This window comes from Bombyx mori, chromosome 25, assembly GCF_030269925.1.
Source record: "Bombyx mori chromosome 25, ASM3026992v2".
NCBI classification, from domain to species: domain Eukaryota; kingdom Metazoa; phylum Arthropoda; class Insecta; order Lepidoptera; family Bombycidae; genus Bombyx; species Bombyx mori.
The window spans coordinates 6,808,189-6,827,511 of record NC_085131.1 but is presented as its reverse complement, the minus strand read 5'-3'; the positions used below and the strand labels follow the sequence as shown (position 1 = coordinate 6,827,511).

The 19,323-nt window shown below is 34.8% G+C and overlaps 2 protein-coding genes across 2 annotated transcripts in view; one reads left to right on the top strand and one right to left on the bottom strand.

Moving 5' to 3' along the window:
• The window catches only part of LOC101743352 (RNA helicase aquarius), a 76,270-nt gene that overhangs the window by 13,739 nt on the left and 43,208 nt on the right, over positions 1-19,323 (top strand). The window lies entirely within an intron of this gene.
• On the bottom strand, positions 361-17,993 carry LOC101742928 (probable G-protein coupled receptor Mth-like 2). Its single transcript, XM_004924432.4, has 9 exons — positions 17,808-17,993; positions 8,403-8,626; positions 7,882-8,067; positions 7,193-7,308; positions 6,229-6,307; positions 4,621-4,784; positions 3,520-3,664; positions 1,380-1,472; positions 361-1,130 (listed from the first exon to the last, which is right to left on the bottom strand). Exons 1-9 carry the CDS (start codon positions 17,811-17,813, stop codon positions 920-922), a joined length of 1,224 nt encoding a protein of 407 aa, XP_004924489.1. The 5' UTR covers positions 17,814-17,993; the 3' UTR covers positions 361-919.

Sequence of the window (19,323 nt, the reverse complement as noted above, 5' to 3'; positions counted from 1 at the left end):
CTTGAATTTTCGGAATCCATGAAAATGTTTGTTCTCGGGCAGGAATCCTAATACGCGGTTCAATTTGTCGAAGGTAAAATATAAATTAATAAACTAATTGAACATTGAACTGCCAAAGCGCATGGATAATACTGTAAAAATCATATTATCCTACAATTACCGTAATTTGTTATATAAAATAGAATAAATATATATAAAGGGGTTCCTAATTTGTTTATTTTATTTCCCCTTGTACTATCGTATTGTTAACGATGTTAATGACTGGTCTTAACTAGCTACACCGGAAATAACGTTTAACCAGAAAGTCTATGCAGTAAAAAGAAAACATGTGGAGTTTTATAAATTGTTAATAAAACTTAATTTTATTATTGTTTATTATTTTAATATTATTAATAACCGTACAAAACAGGATATTGTAGGTAAAATTATTATATTATCCAAGTAATTTAACACAATGGCACTATTACGCAAACAAGTCACGTATTTTAAAATTAAGGACACCTTTAAATATCTACATTGCATCATTTAGTAACAAATTATGATTACTAACAAACAAAAATCAAAATTAAACTTGTATGTAGTGAGAATATAAATTTTGTTTTTTGTTCGTTTAGGAGCAGAAGCAAGAAGCTTCCAAAACAGATAAACAAATTTTAGACTTAAAAATTAAAATCTTATTGAGTATTATTATCATAAAGATATAATAATATGCATAAAATTGCCTATACAATAAAATACATAAAAAATATCCGTGATTAGAGATTACATCCATTAGAGATTACTTTTTATTAACAAAGTATTTATAATCTAAAAAAAAAAAAATTATTTAAATGAGTTATCGTTTCCATTTTTACAGATCACATATCCTTTTATGTATAGACAATGATTACGAATTTGATTATTATTTGTTTGTAACTAATTAATTTAATCGGACTTCGACGGTTTCATCGCCCAGTATGTTCTGTTGATCATCGGAATCATCATGTGGGCTAAGTTTATCCGAGAGCCGGCGTGTTAAGAAAACACAACAGTTTTCATTCGCTAGATTTTGGATTACTTTCTTTCTCAGCACTACGAGCAATAAGAATATAATAACGCCTTGGAGGCAGTTGAAAATATCCATGATTTTCCTGAAAAAAAAAGAAAAAAAAAAACGTAAATTTTTTTTTTTTTTTTTTATTGCCTTTGTAGGCAGACGGGCATACGGCCCACCTGATGGTGAGTGGTGAGTGGGTACCGTCGGTAATTGTTTATTGTATATTGTAAAAGATTTTAAACTGCCTTGTCGTATTTAGTAGAGTATTTATTTTGAAATGATATAAATAAAATCAAAGGAATAGTAAAATTTTCGAAGATTATAATTATTTATTTTTACGAACCAGATAATATGCGACTTTCCGTGAGCGAAACTGGCGATTTCAAATATCCAGGATATCCCCATGACCAAAAAGAGTTTCAATGATAGCAGGAATCTGAAATTTAAAAATGAAATTATCACCAATCGGTCCGTCCAGTTTGTTTTTTGCTTCAGAAGGCAGACGCAGTCCACATGGTTGCGATCACCCTTGTTCAAGGACATACCGCTGTATAACGCGACTTTGCAGCTTGGAGTTAAATACAAGTCGCTGTTAATTAGGAGAGACCACCCCACCCCTCCACCCGAGTCCGAACTTGTCTAATGCAAGTCATTTTCTAGGCGTGAAATAGGCGTGTAATAGTAGTAGACGTAATAGTTTGAGGCTTACTTGACTTTGCCTTCCTAGTAGATACAATACTACACCAAAAAGGTCGATCTTAGGAAAAAGAACATTCTGGAAAGGACTTAAGGTGTATACCGCCAAGGGATACTAGTAATTTTATAATGTACATTATAATAATTAATGTGTTAATAAATTGGAATGGTAACGAGGTATGAATGAAATATTTACTAATTATTATTTATTATGTTAGCATTAATAAGTCCAATTAATGTTTAAATGATCTGAGTACTCGCAAATTATTGCCGCGCGCTCGGGAAAAGTACGTGTAAGATATAAATAAATGCATTTAAACATCGACATCAACTCTGGTGTCGAACAGTGATAAGCGATAAGGCCGCCCATTATTTGCATGCACGTTAATATTACTAATTAATTTGCAATACATATATTTTCAGTATTTTTAGATAAATAGCACAACAACGTACCTATATTAAACATGTATGTTCTGATTTATAACTATAACTATACCTACTGTAACTATACGTGAGACCTTAGAACTTATATCTCAAGGTGGGTGGCGCATTTACGTCGTGGATGTCTATGGGCTCCAGTAACCACTTAACACCAGGGCTGTGAGCTCGTCCACCCATATAAGCAATAAAAAAAATTGTTAGTAACGTATTTTAGTCATTAGAGAGAGAGTTAACGTATGAGACCTAACGAGTCCATCTTAATAGAGCTAAACATCCAAAAAGCCTCTCTGTCATCTGCCAAGAGTGTGTTTATGAGCTTCTTCGGTCATATCATGCGGTCTCCCAGAGATGAATTACACAAGCTCATATTTTGGGTCGTATAGAAGACAAGCGCGCCGTGTGCAGAACACTAGTCAGATTGTCAGATCTGGTTAAGAAAGCGGTTGGTAGTAGTCTATACCATGCGGTCCATGCCACCCATAACCGAACACTATGGAGGAAAGTCACGTCGCCTTTTCGCATTAAAAGTGTAAAATTTTCAAAAATATTCGAAATTGAGTTAACATGCGTAAACATTTGGTACCTATCACCAGTATTTTTCTCATAAATACTGTCAAAAGAGCGTAGGTTAGTTTTTTTTAATTTACCTATGTTTTGACTACTGTTAACCAAATTAATACATAATTTTATCATAATTTGAAAGACAGATAATGTAACTGCTAAAAAATAAAAATAAAATGTTGCAAATATGATTAATATTAAAAATATTACATGTTAAACATTTAAAACACTCTCCTGTAAAATTAGTAAGTTCTGAGATTATACAATTTAATGCGAGAAGACATGTGGTCGCGATGCTCAGCAGTGAGGGAACGATGAAGAAGAGAGTAATAAATCTATGAGAAATCCTCATTTAACATACTTATTTAACATTAACAGTGTAAGCTAGTCAAGTAATTGAATAGATACTAAACATGCCATAGAGTTAAACTAAAATAAAATCGATTTGCCACCAAAACAAGTAAATTGGATTAACGTAGCTTTTGATGGATCATTATAAACACTATAACTTAACCATGGGCTTACCGCAAGGGTATATCGTCTGGGCGAGTTATTGAGTTCCACCCAAAAACTGGTTAGAAAGAGAGAGAGAGGTAGATTTGTCTATTCCTAACACCCTAAGTATTCAGTCTACCAGTTATCATGGCGCTGAATTATGGTGAACTCATTAAATTTATAAATCGTGATAAGAGCCCGTTACATAATAGTGTCAGTACATCTTAATCAGTGGTCGAATGTCACAACAGAAAAAAGTACAATTCAAACAACAACAAAAAAAACCTTACTTATACTTCAAGTTGTTCAGTTTATTGACTTCGTATTTAATAGTCTGCAGCCACAAATGAACAAATGACAACAAGAATAGGCCAATATTCAACGCTATCAAACACGCAATCGGTCCGTAGAAAAAGATCCATGTTTCGGTGCGACCTGAAAAAAGTAATAATTGTCAGTGAAAGAAGCTACGTTAATGTAAACATGAAAACGTTCGTGTAATGATAAAAGTAAAATGAAAACTGATGCAACATATTATAACCTTGAAATATATGATCAAATTCTTGAATTATATCCGAATATCCGAATAGGCGAATTTAGGCAGCGGCTTGGCTCTGCCCCTGGCATTGCCGAAGTCCATGGGCGACGGTAACCACTCACCATCAGGTGGGCCGTATGCTGGCAATAAAAAAAAAGAATAATCGTGTTTGAGTACAAATCGTGATGGTTTTGCGGGCTGAAATTAGGGTTGCCACCTTTTTTTTTGCAGATAAAGTACATTGGTTATTATTGGTAAGAAAAAAAAGTACATAGTATCAAAATTAAGGACAATTTATTTATTATTATTATGTTTAAATACATTTTTTATTAACATTGAACAAATTAAATGAGACATTGTGACAATTCATGACAGTGACATTGTTGACATTTGAGATTAAGTTGCGGTCAGAAATATTTGTTAAAAAAAACGAGTGCTTAGGTGATGTGGCTTTGGCGAGTGGCGACATCGATTGGGCAATCGATGTATTTCGCTTAACGAAACAATACATATAACTAAACATTTCAAAATCCCAAAGAAACCAAATCATGCCAAATAAAGTATTTTCGTGTATACTTTATTGTTCACATAAAGTATAGTAAAGTACAATTACCTGAAATAACGTACAATACTTTATTATAAAGTATGGGTGGCAACCCTAGCTGAAATGGTCAGAACGGTGTTACTATATTGTGCGGCCGCTGAATACGCTCCACCGTTAATATTCACACAAAAAAAAATTGCAGATACCATAGATATAATAACGTATAGAATTACAAATTATTTATAAGTGACTGGTTTATATAAATTTTCTTAATAAATAATTAAGTATACAAAAGTATCCCGTACTGACCGTTGAACCAACAACTCGATTCACCAAAACCTGGTTTCCAGTGGTCTCCGTCGACGAAGGTCGTAATGATGGCCACAAAGAGTAGTGCTAAAGTACCGCCCCACGCGTAACAACTGTACCACAGAAATTGCTTTCTATCCGATTTTGCCAAGCGAGAAGCGTTGCTAAAATGTAGACAAGAATAATTATTAACATCTGCACGTGGGAGCCCCACGCGTATAATATTCGTGAATACGAACCTTAAAGTAGATCTCTAATTGATTTAATGCGCGAACCCCAGTTTTTTTTTATTGAAATGAGATATGAGTTCTAAGGACTCAGTATAGTTACCAACGGGTGCCCCGCCCTTTAAACCGAAACGCACTATTGCTTCACGGCAAAAATAGGCAGAGTGGTGGTACCTACCCGTGCGGATTCACAACAGGTCCTACAACCTGTAATTACGCAATTTTAATTTTGCGGGTTTCATTTTTATTATACGATGTTATTCCTTCACCGTGGAAGTCAATCGAGAACATTTGTCAAGTACGTATTTCATTAGAAAAATTTGTACCCATCTGCGGGATTCGAAAACCGCTTAACAGACTTTTAAGTATTTAAAAAAACTAGAGGTCCCGCAGTGGTCGAAATTCGATTATAATTGGAATCGCAAGTTTGTACACTATTATGATTGTATTTTATACTTCTATAATCACAAATTTCGCCAAGACTACACTATAAAAATATTAACAACTAGCGACCCGCCCTCGCTTCGCTTCGGAAACATTAAAACACACATGAAACCAACAAAAAAAAAAAAAAAAAAAGTAGCCTATGTTCATCAGGGACAATGTCGGCTTCTAATGGAAAAAGAATTCAAATCGGTCCAGTAGTTTCGGAGCCTATTCGAAACAAACAAACAAACAAATCTTTCCTCTTTATAATATTAGTATAGAAGACAAACAATATTTAATCTCAATTTGACAACAGACGTCAAGAACAAAATTTGACAATAAATAGTATGCATGCGTGTGTGCGTCAAATACATGGTATGTAGTGTGTGTAATGTTTTCTTTATTGTTTTAATGTATATTTTATGCATTATTTTAAAAAAATATTAGCATTGTGCACTTCTTCTCTATATTCCCTATAAGTGTGGAAAATTTCATACTTCTCCGTCCGCGCAAATTTCGTAAAAAGGGATACAAAGTTTTTGCTTCACGTATTATATATAGATAAGTTGTGTCATTTAGTGTCGATACGGAAAATATATACCAAGGAAGTAATGTCCATAAAATATTACCCAAAAATACGTCTCTTGTTCAAATGCTAATATTGATTCAGTTTCTATGACAATATCCACCCGTATAGTAAACGTACCCACTTCATTATTAGTACATGATCCTAAAACTGGAGTGCCCATAATTGACACAGGATAAATATAAATCATAACTAACCCATTCGGAATATTTTAAATACCTCAATTATTATGTTATTTAATGTATTTTTGGTAATTGTAATGGTGTGTTATATATCGATGCGAAATTTTATGGTTCGAACGTCATGATTATATGGGCCACAATATTCTTCAAAGTTTGTTTTAAACATAAAATTTCGTTTTATACTCACAGCACTGAACGACATACGTTTATACAAATCACGTTCATCCAAAAGAATGTTGCTATCATCCAAGTGTACACGACGAATCCTAAAACATTTTAACGTATTAACTGCACAATTAAAGAGATATTAATGTAGAATAGAGAGCGCATTGCATAAGATCTTCTGTTATTTTAATTAAAAAAAATATATAACACCATTTTCACGCCTTAACATAGACCTTTAAAATACGTTTCATTTCCATAGGTTTCATACTTCAGTGCGCCTTAACCGTCTTCGCCATCTTCCTTTTCTTTTCTGTCATTGTGTCTGTCATTCTCTTTTTCCTTTCTTACTGTTTTCTTTCATTCACATCTTAACATTCCGTTTCACACTCTTTTCATACGTTCATTCTTACCAATTCTACATTAAAATATTATACATGTATGTTTAATGAGGAATAAGCTTTAAAGTTTTCAGTAGTTATTGATAATCGCGTTATTTATTTTAATATCGTAGAAGATATTAAAGTTGAACTAAATTAAATTTCCCTCATTTGGAAACCTGCCCAGAGAGTTCTCGTTAAAAATCGCAAACCAAATATAAGAATTATAATATTCGTTTCCATGGTGTCAGATGTAGCTAATCTTTGTGTAAAAATGTATGAACAGTTAACCCATGGTATATTTGGGCCCTAACCCCAATAAAATTGCAATCAGTCGAAATTTGTAAAGTTTGCTCGCCAATATTGAATATGATCAACAAAGTAAATATATGTACGTATATGTATATGTAAATATATGTATGTAAAAAAACACTTTTTAGTAACAAGTTGAACTAATAATGAAAATAATCCTTTTTTATCTTGATAATCCGGGTCAGGATATTAAGCCAAATAATAAAATTATGGTATTGTCAGCGATAATCTAATTTTCAAATTAATCAGTCGTGTTAAATATATGTAGGTCAAGCTAATAAAAAGTTTTAATTATACCTGTCAATGTACATAAATCTTGACGGAACCCGGTATTCAGTTGCAGTACTCCCAATGACAAGAATCCAAGTGCCATACTTATGCTCATAGACATGTAACATAGGCCTTGGAGGTCTCTGAAAAGAATTTTTTGATGAATCTACCTACTTAATACATTGCAGTTATAAACGTTATGTATACAACTTTGACAAACCGTAATTCGCACATAGTGGTACAAAGATGTGAAAGGATATTAAAGTCGTTAACTTTGTGAGGTCTACGGAGTCTGACAAAACACGATGTCTCCGGCATATGTTAATAATGTGTGAGTATAGCAGATATAAGGTATTCCAAAAGGAGGTTTCACAATATCATATTCTAAGACTACAAGCTATGTAGTTAGAGTACAAATGAGTTGTCTATTATCAAAGGTGGCAATCTGTGCATTTGGACAAAAAAATGTTATTGATATGTCAATACAGATTAATTTGAATATAATCGTCTCCTTCAAAGAATACGGTTCAAAACCTGCATTAAATAAAGGTTAATACTTAACCTGTTATTTATCTAAGATGTCGTTCAGAAGAGTTTTGTGACTGCCAATGGAATACAAAGTCAACAATTCGTTTTTCTGATTTACCAATAATTGTCCAAAAGTCACATTGCCGGCTTTGATAATAGTCGACTCAAATAATAGGGTAAATACTAACCTTAAATTTGGAAAATATGTGTACACAGCGAAAGTCGCTAAAAGAAACACTACAGAGATTAATGTTAGTATTCCGCTTGTCTCAATGTCGTTGGCCTTAAGCGATGGTTCGAAGCATACAAGCGCAATGGAGATAATTCCCGAACTAGAGTCTGTACCGTTTTTGTACATCGCACCGAGACAATACCTAAAAGAACAACAAGCAAAAGACGTAAAAGAAAAATACAAGATTTCAAAGCTTTTATGGAGGCCGCTAGATAATATGAAAACGTTCTCTTAACGATTGAATGTTTTCTAGTTGTGCATTGACAATAAAAATTATTTTTATTGTTTTACAAACGGATAGCTTCCATAAAATGGAACATTAGAATTTTGGTTGTAGATTATTCTTCTTATATAGCACAACGCTAATTCTTATAGACATGACATCCAAGTCTGTATTCGAACGAACGGATCCTTCCTTTCGAACCGTGAGGGGCGTTCAAATATTATTGTTTACAAATAATAATAAAAAAGGCTTACTCATCAGGATCTTCGGCGAAAACAAAATCTGGAGTGTCCTGAGTGGACACCTTATTTCCATTCAAGATTATATCTTTCAATAGCAATCTTCCATTGCTGCAGTTCATGCTGACCATTGGCTCTGTGCCGCATTTACCCCGTGGTGAAATTATTATGCCATCGGGACAGCATTGCTTCCCGAATACAACGATTCCACAACACAATAACACGAATAAAGTAATTTCCTGAAACAACAGAAAATATAAATAAATTTGAAAAAAGTATTCTCTTTAACTCTGAAGTTCAATTTAGGATAAAACCTAATCCCATGGGCCCATGAAACCTTGTTTTTTATTCTTCGCTGGTAGCCTAAGAGGCTATCCCAGCTACATCCGGAGAGGAGCTACGCCCAGGCGCAAACTATGCCCATACGGGAAAACCTTATAGATCGTTAGGAAATTGCTATAGGTAGATCGTTAGAAAATTGCCGATCAACACATTACTAGTATTTATAATGGTTAACACGTATTTACGAATGATTGCCATCACGAAAGAAGAGCAAGGTGTATTAAAAAATTACATATCAAGGGGTGAAAGACTTAAGCGACATTTTTGGAATTTTCCAGGAGAGCCATTTAAAGTTTAATATTTGGAAAAATAATCATAACAAAAAAACTTCTTCAGATATTTGAATTTAGTACACTTAATTGAAGTTCAATTAAAAGCATCGAATTGTTAATGGTAATACCAAATAAATCGGAGCTTTAATTTCAAAGATAAATGTCGCGTATTAAGCGAAATGTCGCTTAAACCAAATAGTCATTGACCCCTTCAATAGATTTCGAATCATACTAGATTCCGTATTCAAGTCAAACAATCATTCAGACCTCAAGATACTATTAGTTGATTCTGTGTGAAATGAAACGTAAAAGAATATTTTTTTATGGAGAAATTACGGTAGTTAGTACAATATGCGAATGTCGATGAAAACCTAATTCGTCCGTGCCCACAAAAAGTGTTAAGTATTAGAAACATCGGAACCTAATATAATGAGAATGAAATACGTCAGATTATTTTTGCATTTGATTGGTAAAACATCCTAGAAACAATACCATTGAGATTTCAATCTCAAACCTCCAGGTGGCTGGACGTATTCGCGATGAGATCTCCATACCGCTTCGATAATCACCTTACTTCTTAATACCTGGTTTGTAGTTTGTAGCATTTACCCATCCAGTGTGCTTAGTACGAGTCTTTTAACGTTTTCGATAGCGTAAAAGTTAACTCAATTTTGTATGCAGTTGGAACAGCGCCCCTAGCGGTAAACGTAGGCAAACGTTCCAACTCCATACAAATTTTAGTTAACTTTTACGCTATCGAGAACGTTAAAAAACTCGCACTAAGTATACAGATAAAGATTTCTTATGCAAAATGTCAAGGTTTCGTGTCATCTAGATTGAATGATATTAATGTGATCGAAGATGTAGGCCAATCGTCAATCAACGATCACTAATGTTATGCAAGGAGGGTAATTTGATTAAACATTTGCAACGTAGGTCAGTCTGGTATCACACTTCATAAACAAGAATTAATGCTCCGCGGTATCTGTAACGTACATAAATGGGTTGTTGTTTGTTTGATACCTAATTACGCAAATCAGGACGTGCTAATCTTTTCAATATAAAACTATGCTTTTATATGGACGTCATAGTGATCTTTCTGGTTTAGCGATTTCTCGAACTATTGTTGTTGATACTTCCAAGCAGCAGCGGTAAACTCTTCTCAAATTTATTAGGTAACTAGCAGTTACTCGCGGCTTCGCCCGTGTGGCCAAGGAAAAGTCAGTAGTTTTCGGTAGGAATGAGATGTTCTCGGAATAAAATGTAGCCGATATAATTCTCCTGAAATATCGCTTCAAAAAATTCATGTCAAAATGCTGCTTCGTTTCGAGGACAAACAAATAGACAAACTTTCAGTTTTAATACAATTAAGACTTTTATATGAGCTACTTATTCATTCGACTTACACATAAATGTATATATAACTTTCGCTTCTACCTAAGCCTAAGTCTAAGTAAGACTAAAGAATACCTACTGAAAAATCGTGTATTACATAACTGGTTTAGGTTCCTGTGATTAGAGACTAGGTAATGCCCTTCAGTTGTAAGGATATGGCAGTCGAGTACTAAATCAATTGACTGAACATCTCATAAAGTGTACATTCCGGTGGTGGTGTCTGACTATTTATTGGCTTCCGGAAACGCGTAATAATAACATGTGCGTTATCTACTCGGTTAATTTAATTAATATAATTATAATCGGCAACTTCCGGCTTAATTTTTTAAAACGCAGAAGATAAAGAATACTAAAAAAATAAAGCGTGTAATAATATGAATCCAGTAGAATTCCGATGTAATCTATTTAAAAAATAATAATGTAGAAATCACACACACACACATGCAGATCTTGAGCGCCACAATATTTTTCATTACGTACTTTAAAAATGGATGTTAGTATGGTTGATAGATAACCTACGACACGATCTGTCCGATTGAGTGCATTGGCCATTCACATTACAGAAAAAGTTTGTCATACTGTGAACTTACGACGATAGCAAGCGAGTTGATTCAACATCTTTTTTGGGCATTGGCCTTTGTGGGCAGATGAGGGCACGGTCCACCTGATGATGAGTGATTATTGTCGCCGACAGACGTCAGCAATGACAGGGGCAGAGCTAAGCCGCTGTTTACCGTTAATTTATAAACTGATTACTGGAGCTCATAGACATCTACAACGTAAATGCGCCACCCATCTTGAGATATAAGTTCTAAGGTATCAGTATAGTTACAACGGCTGCCCCACCCTTCAAACAGAAACGCATTACTGCTTCACGGCAGAAATAGGCAGGGCGGTGGTACCTACCCGTGTGGACAAGAGGTCCTACCCCCCCTAAAATGTGATGGTGCATTATGTCCTCTTATCATGGTACCTAGGAGTTTGGCATGAGCTGTACGACCGGCCACCTGCCTAACATCAACCAACCCTCCTTGGGTATCCCCCTATCTCCAGTAGTATATTCATTGTAACGTGCTATAATCCTATAGTATATATGTAAAGTCCCTTTCGGTATTGCCGTTTTTTATTTTGCTATTTTTTATTTCATCCGTTTGTTGTTCTAAGATTTGCAGTTTATTATTATATAAACGCTATACCAAAATTTAGATTTACAAATTACGATGAAAATATTTTTTTTTTTTTCATATTTTATTTATAGATATTTTGCGTAAAAAGATCGGAGATTAGTAAATGCCTACTTAAAAACCCTATGCGAAGTCTAATAGCCACATTATGTCGGGTGACCGAGTGCAAGTTATTCCAGATTACGATTACGCAGCCCTTTGTGCTTAGTGCTAGTTTTTTAACGTTTTCCATAGCGTAAAAGTTAGCTCATATTTGTATGGAATGAGATTGTCGTACGTTTGCCGCTAGGGGCGCTGTTCCAAATGCATACAAAATTGAGTTAACTTTTACGCTATCGAGAACGTTAAGAAACTCGCTCTGAGCACACTTAAACGAGACGAACCCTAAACCGAAAACTTTAATTTATTTACGAGAAAGGAAGACCGGCACTCGTTGGGTCAACAATAAAGGTTATCAACTACACGTTGAACGTTCGTTAATATCTCTTATTTGTGTTTGTTTATTCATCGGCCGAGACGATTCTGTGAATTCTCAAACAAACCGATGTATTTGAAAAATATCCGAAACCTATATGTGTGATGTGTATTGTTATATTTTTAAACGGTGTGGGAAGACCGTTATCTAAGCGGAAACGACATTAAACTACCCTAATGATTATCAATATATAGTATGTGTTTTTTTTCTATGGTCTTCTGATTGATTTTGTTTTTATGTTTTTTAATAACAAATTGACGAGTTGAAGTGCATTAAAAAAATATTTGTAAACAAATACAGCAACAAAAATATTCAATACGAAACAAAAGAGAGCTTGTCTGAGCTTTCAGTTATGGTCGAGCTTAAACTAATAAATAATAAGCATAGCTATGTTTTGGTAATAGGGAGAGCAGGTGCAAGACATTTTGAAATAAATAAACTATAACAATAAAAATGCCGGTGGAGTGTCGTAATATATCAAATTTTAGAGATTTCTAATATTTTTAACAGATATACCTGATACAGATGTTGAAATAAGAACATAATATACTTTATTTTACAGCACTAGATAGGTGACCGAGCTCAGAGTACACCTTGCTTTAAAATGATCGCCAGGGTCCAAAGACAACGTCAATACCATGAACTTGAGTCGTGAGATCGAAGTGCCAATGGCTTAAGAACCGATGTTTTGCAATAGAAATAGGCAGGCTAGTATCTTGAAATGCGTCCTGCTACCGATCAAATTTTACCGTGTGCAATTACGCAGATCTAATCAATAGACAAACGAGGTGTCTGTTTCCTCTGTTAATGATATTCGATACAATGAACTCGTTTCGTTACTAAAGAGGCGTTTTAATGTTTCAACGAATGATTATGATTATCGTAGATCATAACATTCGATGAGACGCGTCCGAAAGACGTGAAGAGTATAGTACTAGTAATATAGTACTAGTGGTCCCGCAGTAGCCGAAATTCGACTAATAATTAATTCAAATTATATGTTTCAACATTATTTTGGTTTTATGGTCAAAGACTATTATACTTCTATAATCACAGATTTTGCCAAGACAACACTATAGACAAAATATTATTAAAGACAAACAATATTTAATCTACTCTCAATTTGACCACAGACTTTAAGCAATAACAAAAGTTTGACAATAAACAAAGAGTTTAAGTGTGTGTGTGTGTGTGTCAAATACATGGTAGTGTGTGTAATGTTCTTTTTATTGATTTAATGTATTTTTAATGCATAATTTACAAAAAATATTAGCATTCTGCACTCCTTCTTTATATTCTCTATAAGTGTGGAAATTTGCATACTCCTCCATCCGCGCAATCTTCGGAAAAAGGGGTACAAAGTTTTTGCTTCACGTATTAATATATAGATTTTCTTCGGTTTTCGCGAGTCGGACACATACGGTAATTAAATATTCTTTTAATGTTCACAGTTAGCAACTGTTATTGTTATAATATAATAACAATGAAAACGCGATAAGTTTTAAATATGAGTATAAAATATTTCGAAATAGGTACATCATAGAAGCTTTTCTTTAATTTTCGAACCGAAAATCGCTAATGGTATCCTGATAACTTATGCGACACTCAGGCAGGAATCGATAGCCATTTCCAATGGAATCTGCGCACCTGATTGTTGAAATTTAGAAGTAGTGCCATTTAATAAAATTCGAAATAAGTTGATGGCAATCCCTACATGTAATCAATAAATGAAAACAATCATAAGGACTAAACTTTAACAGACTTCACAGAAAAAGAAGGATGAGCTCTTAAATTGGTACGATTTTTTTAACATTTAGCCTTGATACTTTAGGAATTTTCAAAATTTTTAAATCTTTTGAGAGGAAATTAAGCGGCCAGTGAATAAAATATTAATAGCTTTACAGAACAAAAGTCCACCGGAAGAGAGATGCGATAAATAATTTATCAATGGAATGTGTTTTACAAATGAATAATATATTATAATATTCTGATATATTTAGGGGCATCCTCTTCTTGTCTAATAGTTATTATCGTCAACAAAATAGAAAAAATATTTAATTATTAACTAATTAAACTGCTATTAAATTAGATAAACAGATCGTGGCGTCTACATGTAAAACGATAATGATAATGATAACAATATAATTAGTATTTAGCGTAGTTAAACTGTAAACAGCAGATAAGTCGAGAGCATCGGTCGTATTATAAAGAAAAAGTAGTTGTTTACAATTAAAATTTAAATTGAATCGTGATTCGTTTTTTATGGAGCTAAGTGTAATAAACAAACTTGATGTGTATTATACATTTACTGTAGTCCTAAGACGTGCGACAGACCTAAGAGTAATGTTGGCCGGTAGGTAGGTATTTTAGTCTGCACCATAGCACGGCTCTTATTATAATAGGGGTTAAAGTATGAAATTGCCGTTTTATTGTAATAGGTACTTCAAATTGCGTTTTGTTATATGTATAATGAGAAAACAACATTTAAAGTCATTAATCAAATAAAATTTTTATTTTTAAACAAACTGAACTTTCTTTTTACTGAATGTCAAACTTCACTGAAAGCTAAAGAGTTTTAGACTATGAAGGTTTTTCTTTACATACCTATAGATAATAAATAGGGATTAAATTATGAAATTGCCGTTTTATTGTAATAGGTACTTCGAATTGACATAGAAACTTCATGGTTTGATATTTTTGAGTGAAACTTTTTTCAATTGGTACCTATGAGGTTCTTCTTATTAAAAAAGATGCAACATTCGACTATCGACTTTCAGTTGTTTTTTTTATTTAGCTTAAACAAGAAAGATGAATACTTCGAAAATTCGAGTGATTTTTTAATACTAGTTCCGACGCGGCACTAACGCTGCAGAAACAGCTCCCAATATCAATGTTGCGTTCGGAGAGGGGAGTGAGGGGACTGCTAATGAACGCACCGTGCGATTTTGGTTTAAACGCTTTCGTGATGGAAAGTTTGATTTGAAGAACGAACCACGTGGAAGACCGCCCACACATGTGAATAATGTGGACGCCGATCCGAGCCAAACCACCCAGGAATTAGCAGCATGGTTTAACGTTACCTTACCAACAATATTGACGCATTTGCGTCAAATCAATAAAATAAAAAAATATGAAAAATGGGTGCTTCATGATTTGACTGATCTACAGAAAGAAACGCGTGTTGAAACTTGTGTTGCCTTATAGAATCGATACAGAAATGAAGGAATATTGGATCGAATTGTGACATGTGATGAAAAGTGGGTTCTTTACGATAACCGTAAACGAAAAATAAGCGGCTTGGCTCTGGCCCTGACATTGCTGACGTCCATGAGCGACAGTGACCACTTACCATCAGGTGGGCTGTATGCTCGTCTGCCTACAAAGGCAATAAAAAAAAGAAGGTCAAACGCCGCAACAGCAAAGCTTACCAATAAAAAGGTAATGGTAACTGCTTGGCGGTCTCAGCGTGGTGTTATTCACTATAGTTTTCTCCGAACTGGTCAAGCAATAAAAGCAGATGTCTACTCCGAACAATGATAGCAAAACTTGCAGTGAAACAGCCCCGACTCATTAATCGATCTTCACCGTTGTTGCTCCATGATAACGCGAGACCTCATACAGCCCGAAAAACCATTTTCCCAACGGACTACCATTTTTTTCGTGATATGGACAATTTTCTACGTGATAAAAAGTTTTCTTCCCAGGAGGCAGTACAAAATGCTTTCACACAGCTTGTATAGAATCTAGATCACTAGATTTCTATAGCAAAGACATAAATGATCTTCATATTAGATGCATGGTAGCAATTTATAGATAATAAAATGGTAGATATTTTGATTAAATATATATGTTAAATAAATAAAAACGAATTTCAACTTTTTAGACGATATGTCGTCAATTTCATACTTTAACCCCTAATAAAATATTTTAGACAGCGGCTTGACTAATCACCACCGACGATCACCGCTCACCAACAAGACGTATGCCTATCTACCTACAATAGCAGTTAATAATTTCATAAAAGACATCATGTATGAAGGCGGACGTCCAACGTTATCTGTGTGCTTAACGCGAGTTTTTTAACGTTTTCGATAATATAAAAGTTGCCTTAAATTTGTATGTAGTTGGAACAGCGCCCCTAGCGGCAAACGTAGGCAAACGTAAAGTCGTCGTGGCCTAAAGGATAAGACGTCCGGTGCATTCATATCGAGCGATGCAATGGTGTTCGAATCCCGCCGGCGGGTACTAATTTTTCTAATGAAATACCTACTTAACAAATGTTCACGATTGACTTCCACGGTGAAAGAATAACAGCGTGTAATAAAAATCAAACCCGCAAAATTATAATTTTCGTAATTACTAGTGCTAGAACCTCTTGTGAGTCCGCACGGGTAGGTACCACCACCAAGCCTATTTCTGCCGTGAAGCAGTAATGCGTTTCGGTTTGAAGGGTGGCGTAGCCGTTTTAACTATACTGAGGTCTAAAAACTTATGTCTCAAGGTGGGTGGCGCATTTACGTTGTAGATGTCTATGGGCTCCAGTAACTACTTAACACCAGGTGGGCTGTGAGCTCGTCTACTCATCTAGACAAAAAAAAAAACGTTTCAACTCCATGCAAATTTGAGTTAACTTTTACGCTATCGAGAATGTTAAAAAACTCACATTAAGCACACTGATGTAACCGAGCAACAAAATATTAATATGCCGCCGAAATATGCCGAAAATACATCATTTTTACACAATTGTATTGAATAATGGCTATTCCGCCATTCCAACCGAAATGCAAAATGCACGTAGCCGCAGAAAGAGATACGATGGTGGCACTTCTTTTTTCCCTACCTATTCGCTGGTATCCTAAGAGGCTATTTCAGCTACGCCCGGACGAGTAGGCGAGCTCACGGGCTCAACCTGAGAGAATTTGCTAACACTAGACGTAGCAAGAGCCGTGCTTCGCAGAATCTACCACCGGATCGGAATCGCGACCCACTGAGAAGATCCGGTGAGAAACTCAGTGGGCTGTGTCTATGGCTTAGTTCGCTCGTCGAACCCTTTCTCGATGAGTTCGATAAGGAATGGCGGTACCTATCCATGCATGCGCATAATACACCCACTACCAGTAGTTATATTTTTAAAAAAAACAGAATGGTGAGAAAGATATGTAAGATACGTAATTACTAAACAATTGAGGCATAGACCTCAAGTCTCAAGGTGGCTGCCGATATTCACGTTGTAATGACACGGGCTGCGGTATAACCATTTAGCATCAAGCGGGTTGTGAGCACGTTGAGCCTATGCAATAAATAAATAAAAAAATGTAATGAAGTTGTCATTCTTTGACATCAAAAAAGTAAGAAACCCTCATTCGATATTGTGCCTAATTCAATTTTATGATCATAATAATATATTTTAAATATATTCTCAACCTATAGAAATTTTGTTTGCTTCATTTAAAAAAGATACGATACAACAATAAATTTCATTAATATTAAATTTACCCACAAAAAAAAAGTAAAAAATCACGATAGTGAATTATATTTTAATGAGCGGTTAAAACCAAATTTCTTTTACAGTAGCTTTATTATAAACGTAGCGATCGTTTTAAAGTTTCGTTAATTTTCTCAACAGCTCTGACTTAACCATAGAAAAACAGTGATATCTACCTTCCCCCGTAATTTTTATTGTATATCTTTGTTTAAATGGTACAAAAAAAAAAGAAATTGGGGTGTTAAAAATAAGCTTAGAAGAACATACCTTCATGTTTTTTTTGTTTGAATGCGAGCGATAATCAAAGTCGGGCGATATGCTGCAACATGCACTTGGTTGAGATCAACAGAACAATACGACTATGAGCTTATGACTTGAACGAGCGTGTCGGAGTGAGTGTCTTTAACTATCTACCGAGTATTGCTGGTATTGCCGACGACACTGTAGTAATAATTGTCATCGATACGAGATACAGCAATATCGAATCGATTTTCGTTCGATCGGGTCGCGAGTTGCATGCGCGTTGACGAATGTAGGTACTCATCGTTTTGAACAAAACAAATGATCGAGTCACTATTAAAACTTAAGTTTTTATGCCGATTCGGAGAACATTATGGTAGGTTCGTCTTGTTTTAGTGGATAAATGTTCCTTGGCTTTTGCATCACGAATTGTGTGTCACCAGAACAAATAATACTAGTAATCATCAAGAAGTGAAAAACAGTTTTTGGAGTTTCCTTTTTCTAGTTTGATTTCCAAAAAATAAGTTTACCTAAATTTTGTAAGCGGCTCCCGCGAACCGTCAACATTTAAGTATCAATAGCAAGTATTTTCTCATGATTATTGTAGGAGATTGTATTGAAGGAGTACTTTATTTATTTATTGCTTAGATGGGTCGACGAGCTCACAGCCCACCTGGTGTTAAGTGGTTACTGGAGCCCATAGACATCTACAACGTAAATGCGCCACCCACCTTGAGTTAAAAGTTCTAAGGTCTCAGTATAGTTACAACGGCTGCCCCGCCCTTCAAACTGACACGCATTACTGCTTCACGTCATAAATATGCAGGGTGGTGGTACCTACCCGTGCGGACTCACAAGAGGTCCTACCACCAGTAATTACCCAAATTATAATTTTGCGGGTTTGATTTTTATTACACGATGTTATTCCTTCACCGTGGAAGTCAATCGTGAACATTTGCTAAGTACATATTTCATTAGAAAAATTGGTACCCGCCTGAGATTCGAACACCGGTGCATCGCTCAACACGAATGCACCGGACGCCTTATCCTTTAGGCCACGACGACTTAGACTAAACTATAAGCCCACTCGAATAACTCCTACTACCATACACTGTGACGCAGCTATGCGTTCCCGTTTAGATGATTAGGCGCTCCGGTAATCGCTTTAAGTCAGGTTAGCCATAAACTCTTGTCACCAATATGCAAAAATATATATTAAAAAACTTAACGATGACATGTAGGTGTAACAAATTGGTACTACGAATTCCAAGGAAAAAAAAGGTATTATTATGATACTACTATACTTGTACTTGGATTATTGTGGTTTTTGATATTGAAACAAAAAACCGTTTATTGTTGTATTGTTTGAAAATATTCGCTACAGAAAGTCGAAATTTAGAGCACTTTCATATTTAATAGACTTTTATAGCCGCAATTTCACTTTAACTCAAAATACTTTATACTGTTGTAGTGCCCACTGAAACATTACATGGATAATCGATAAAATCAAACACGATTAATACAAAAAACGAGGAAAATCGAT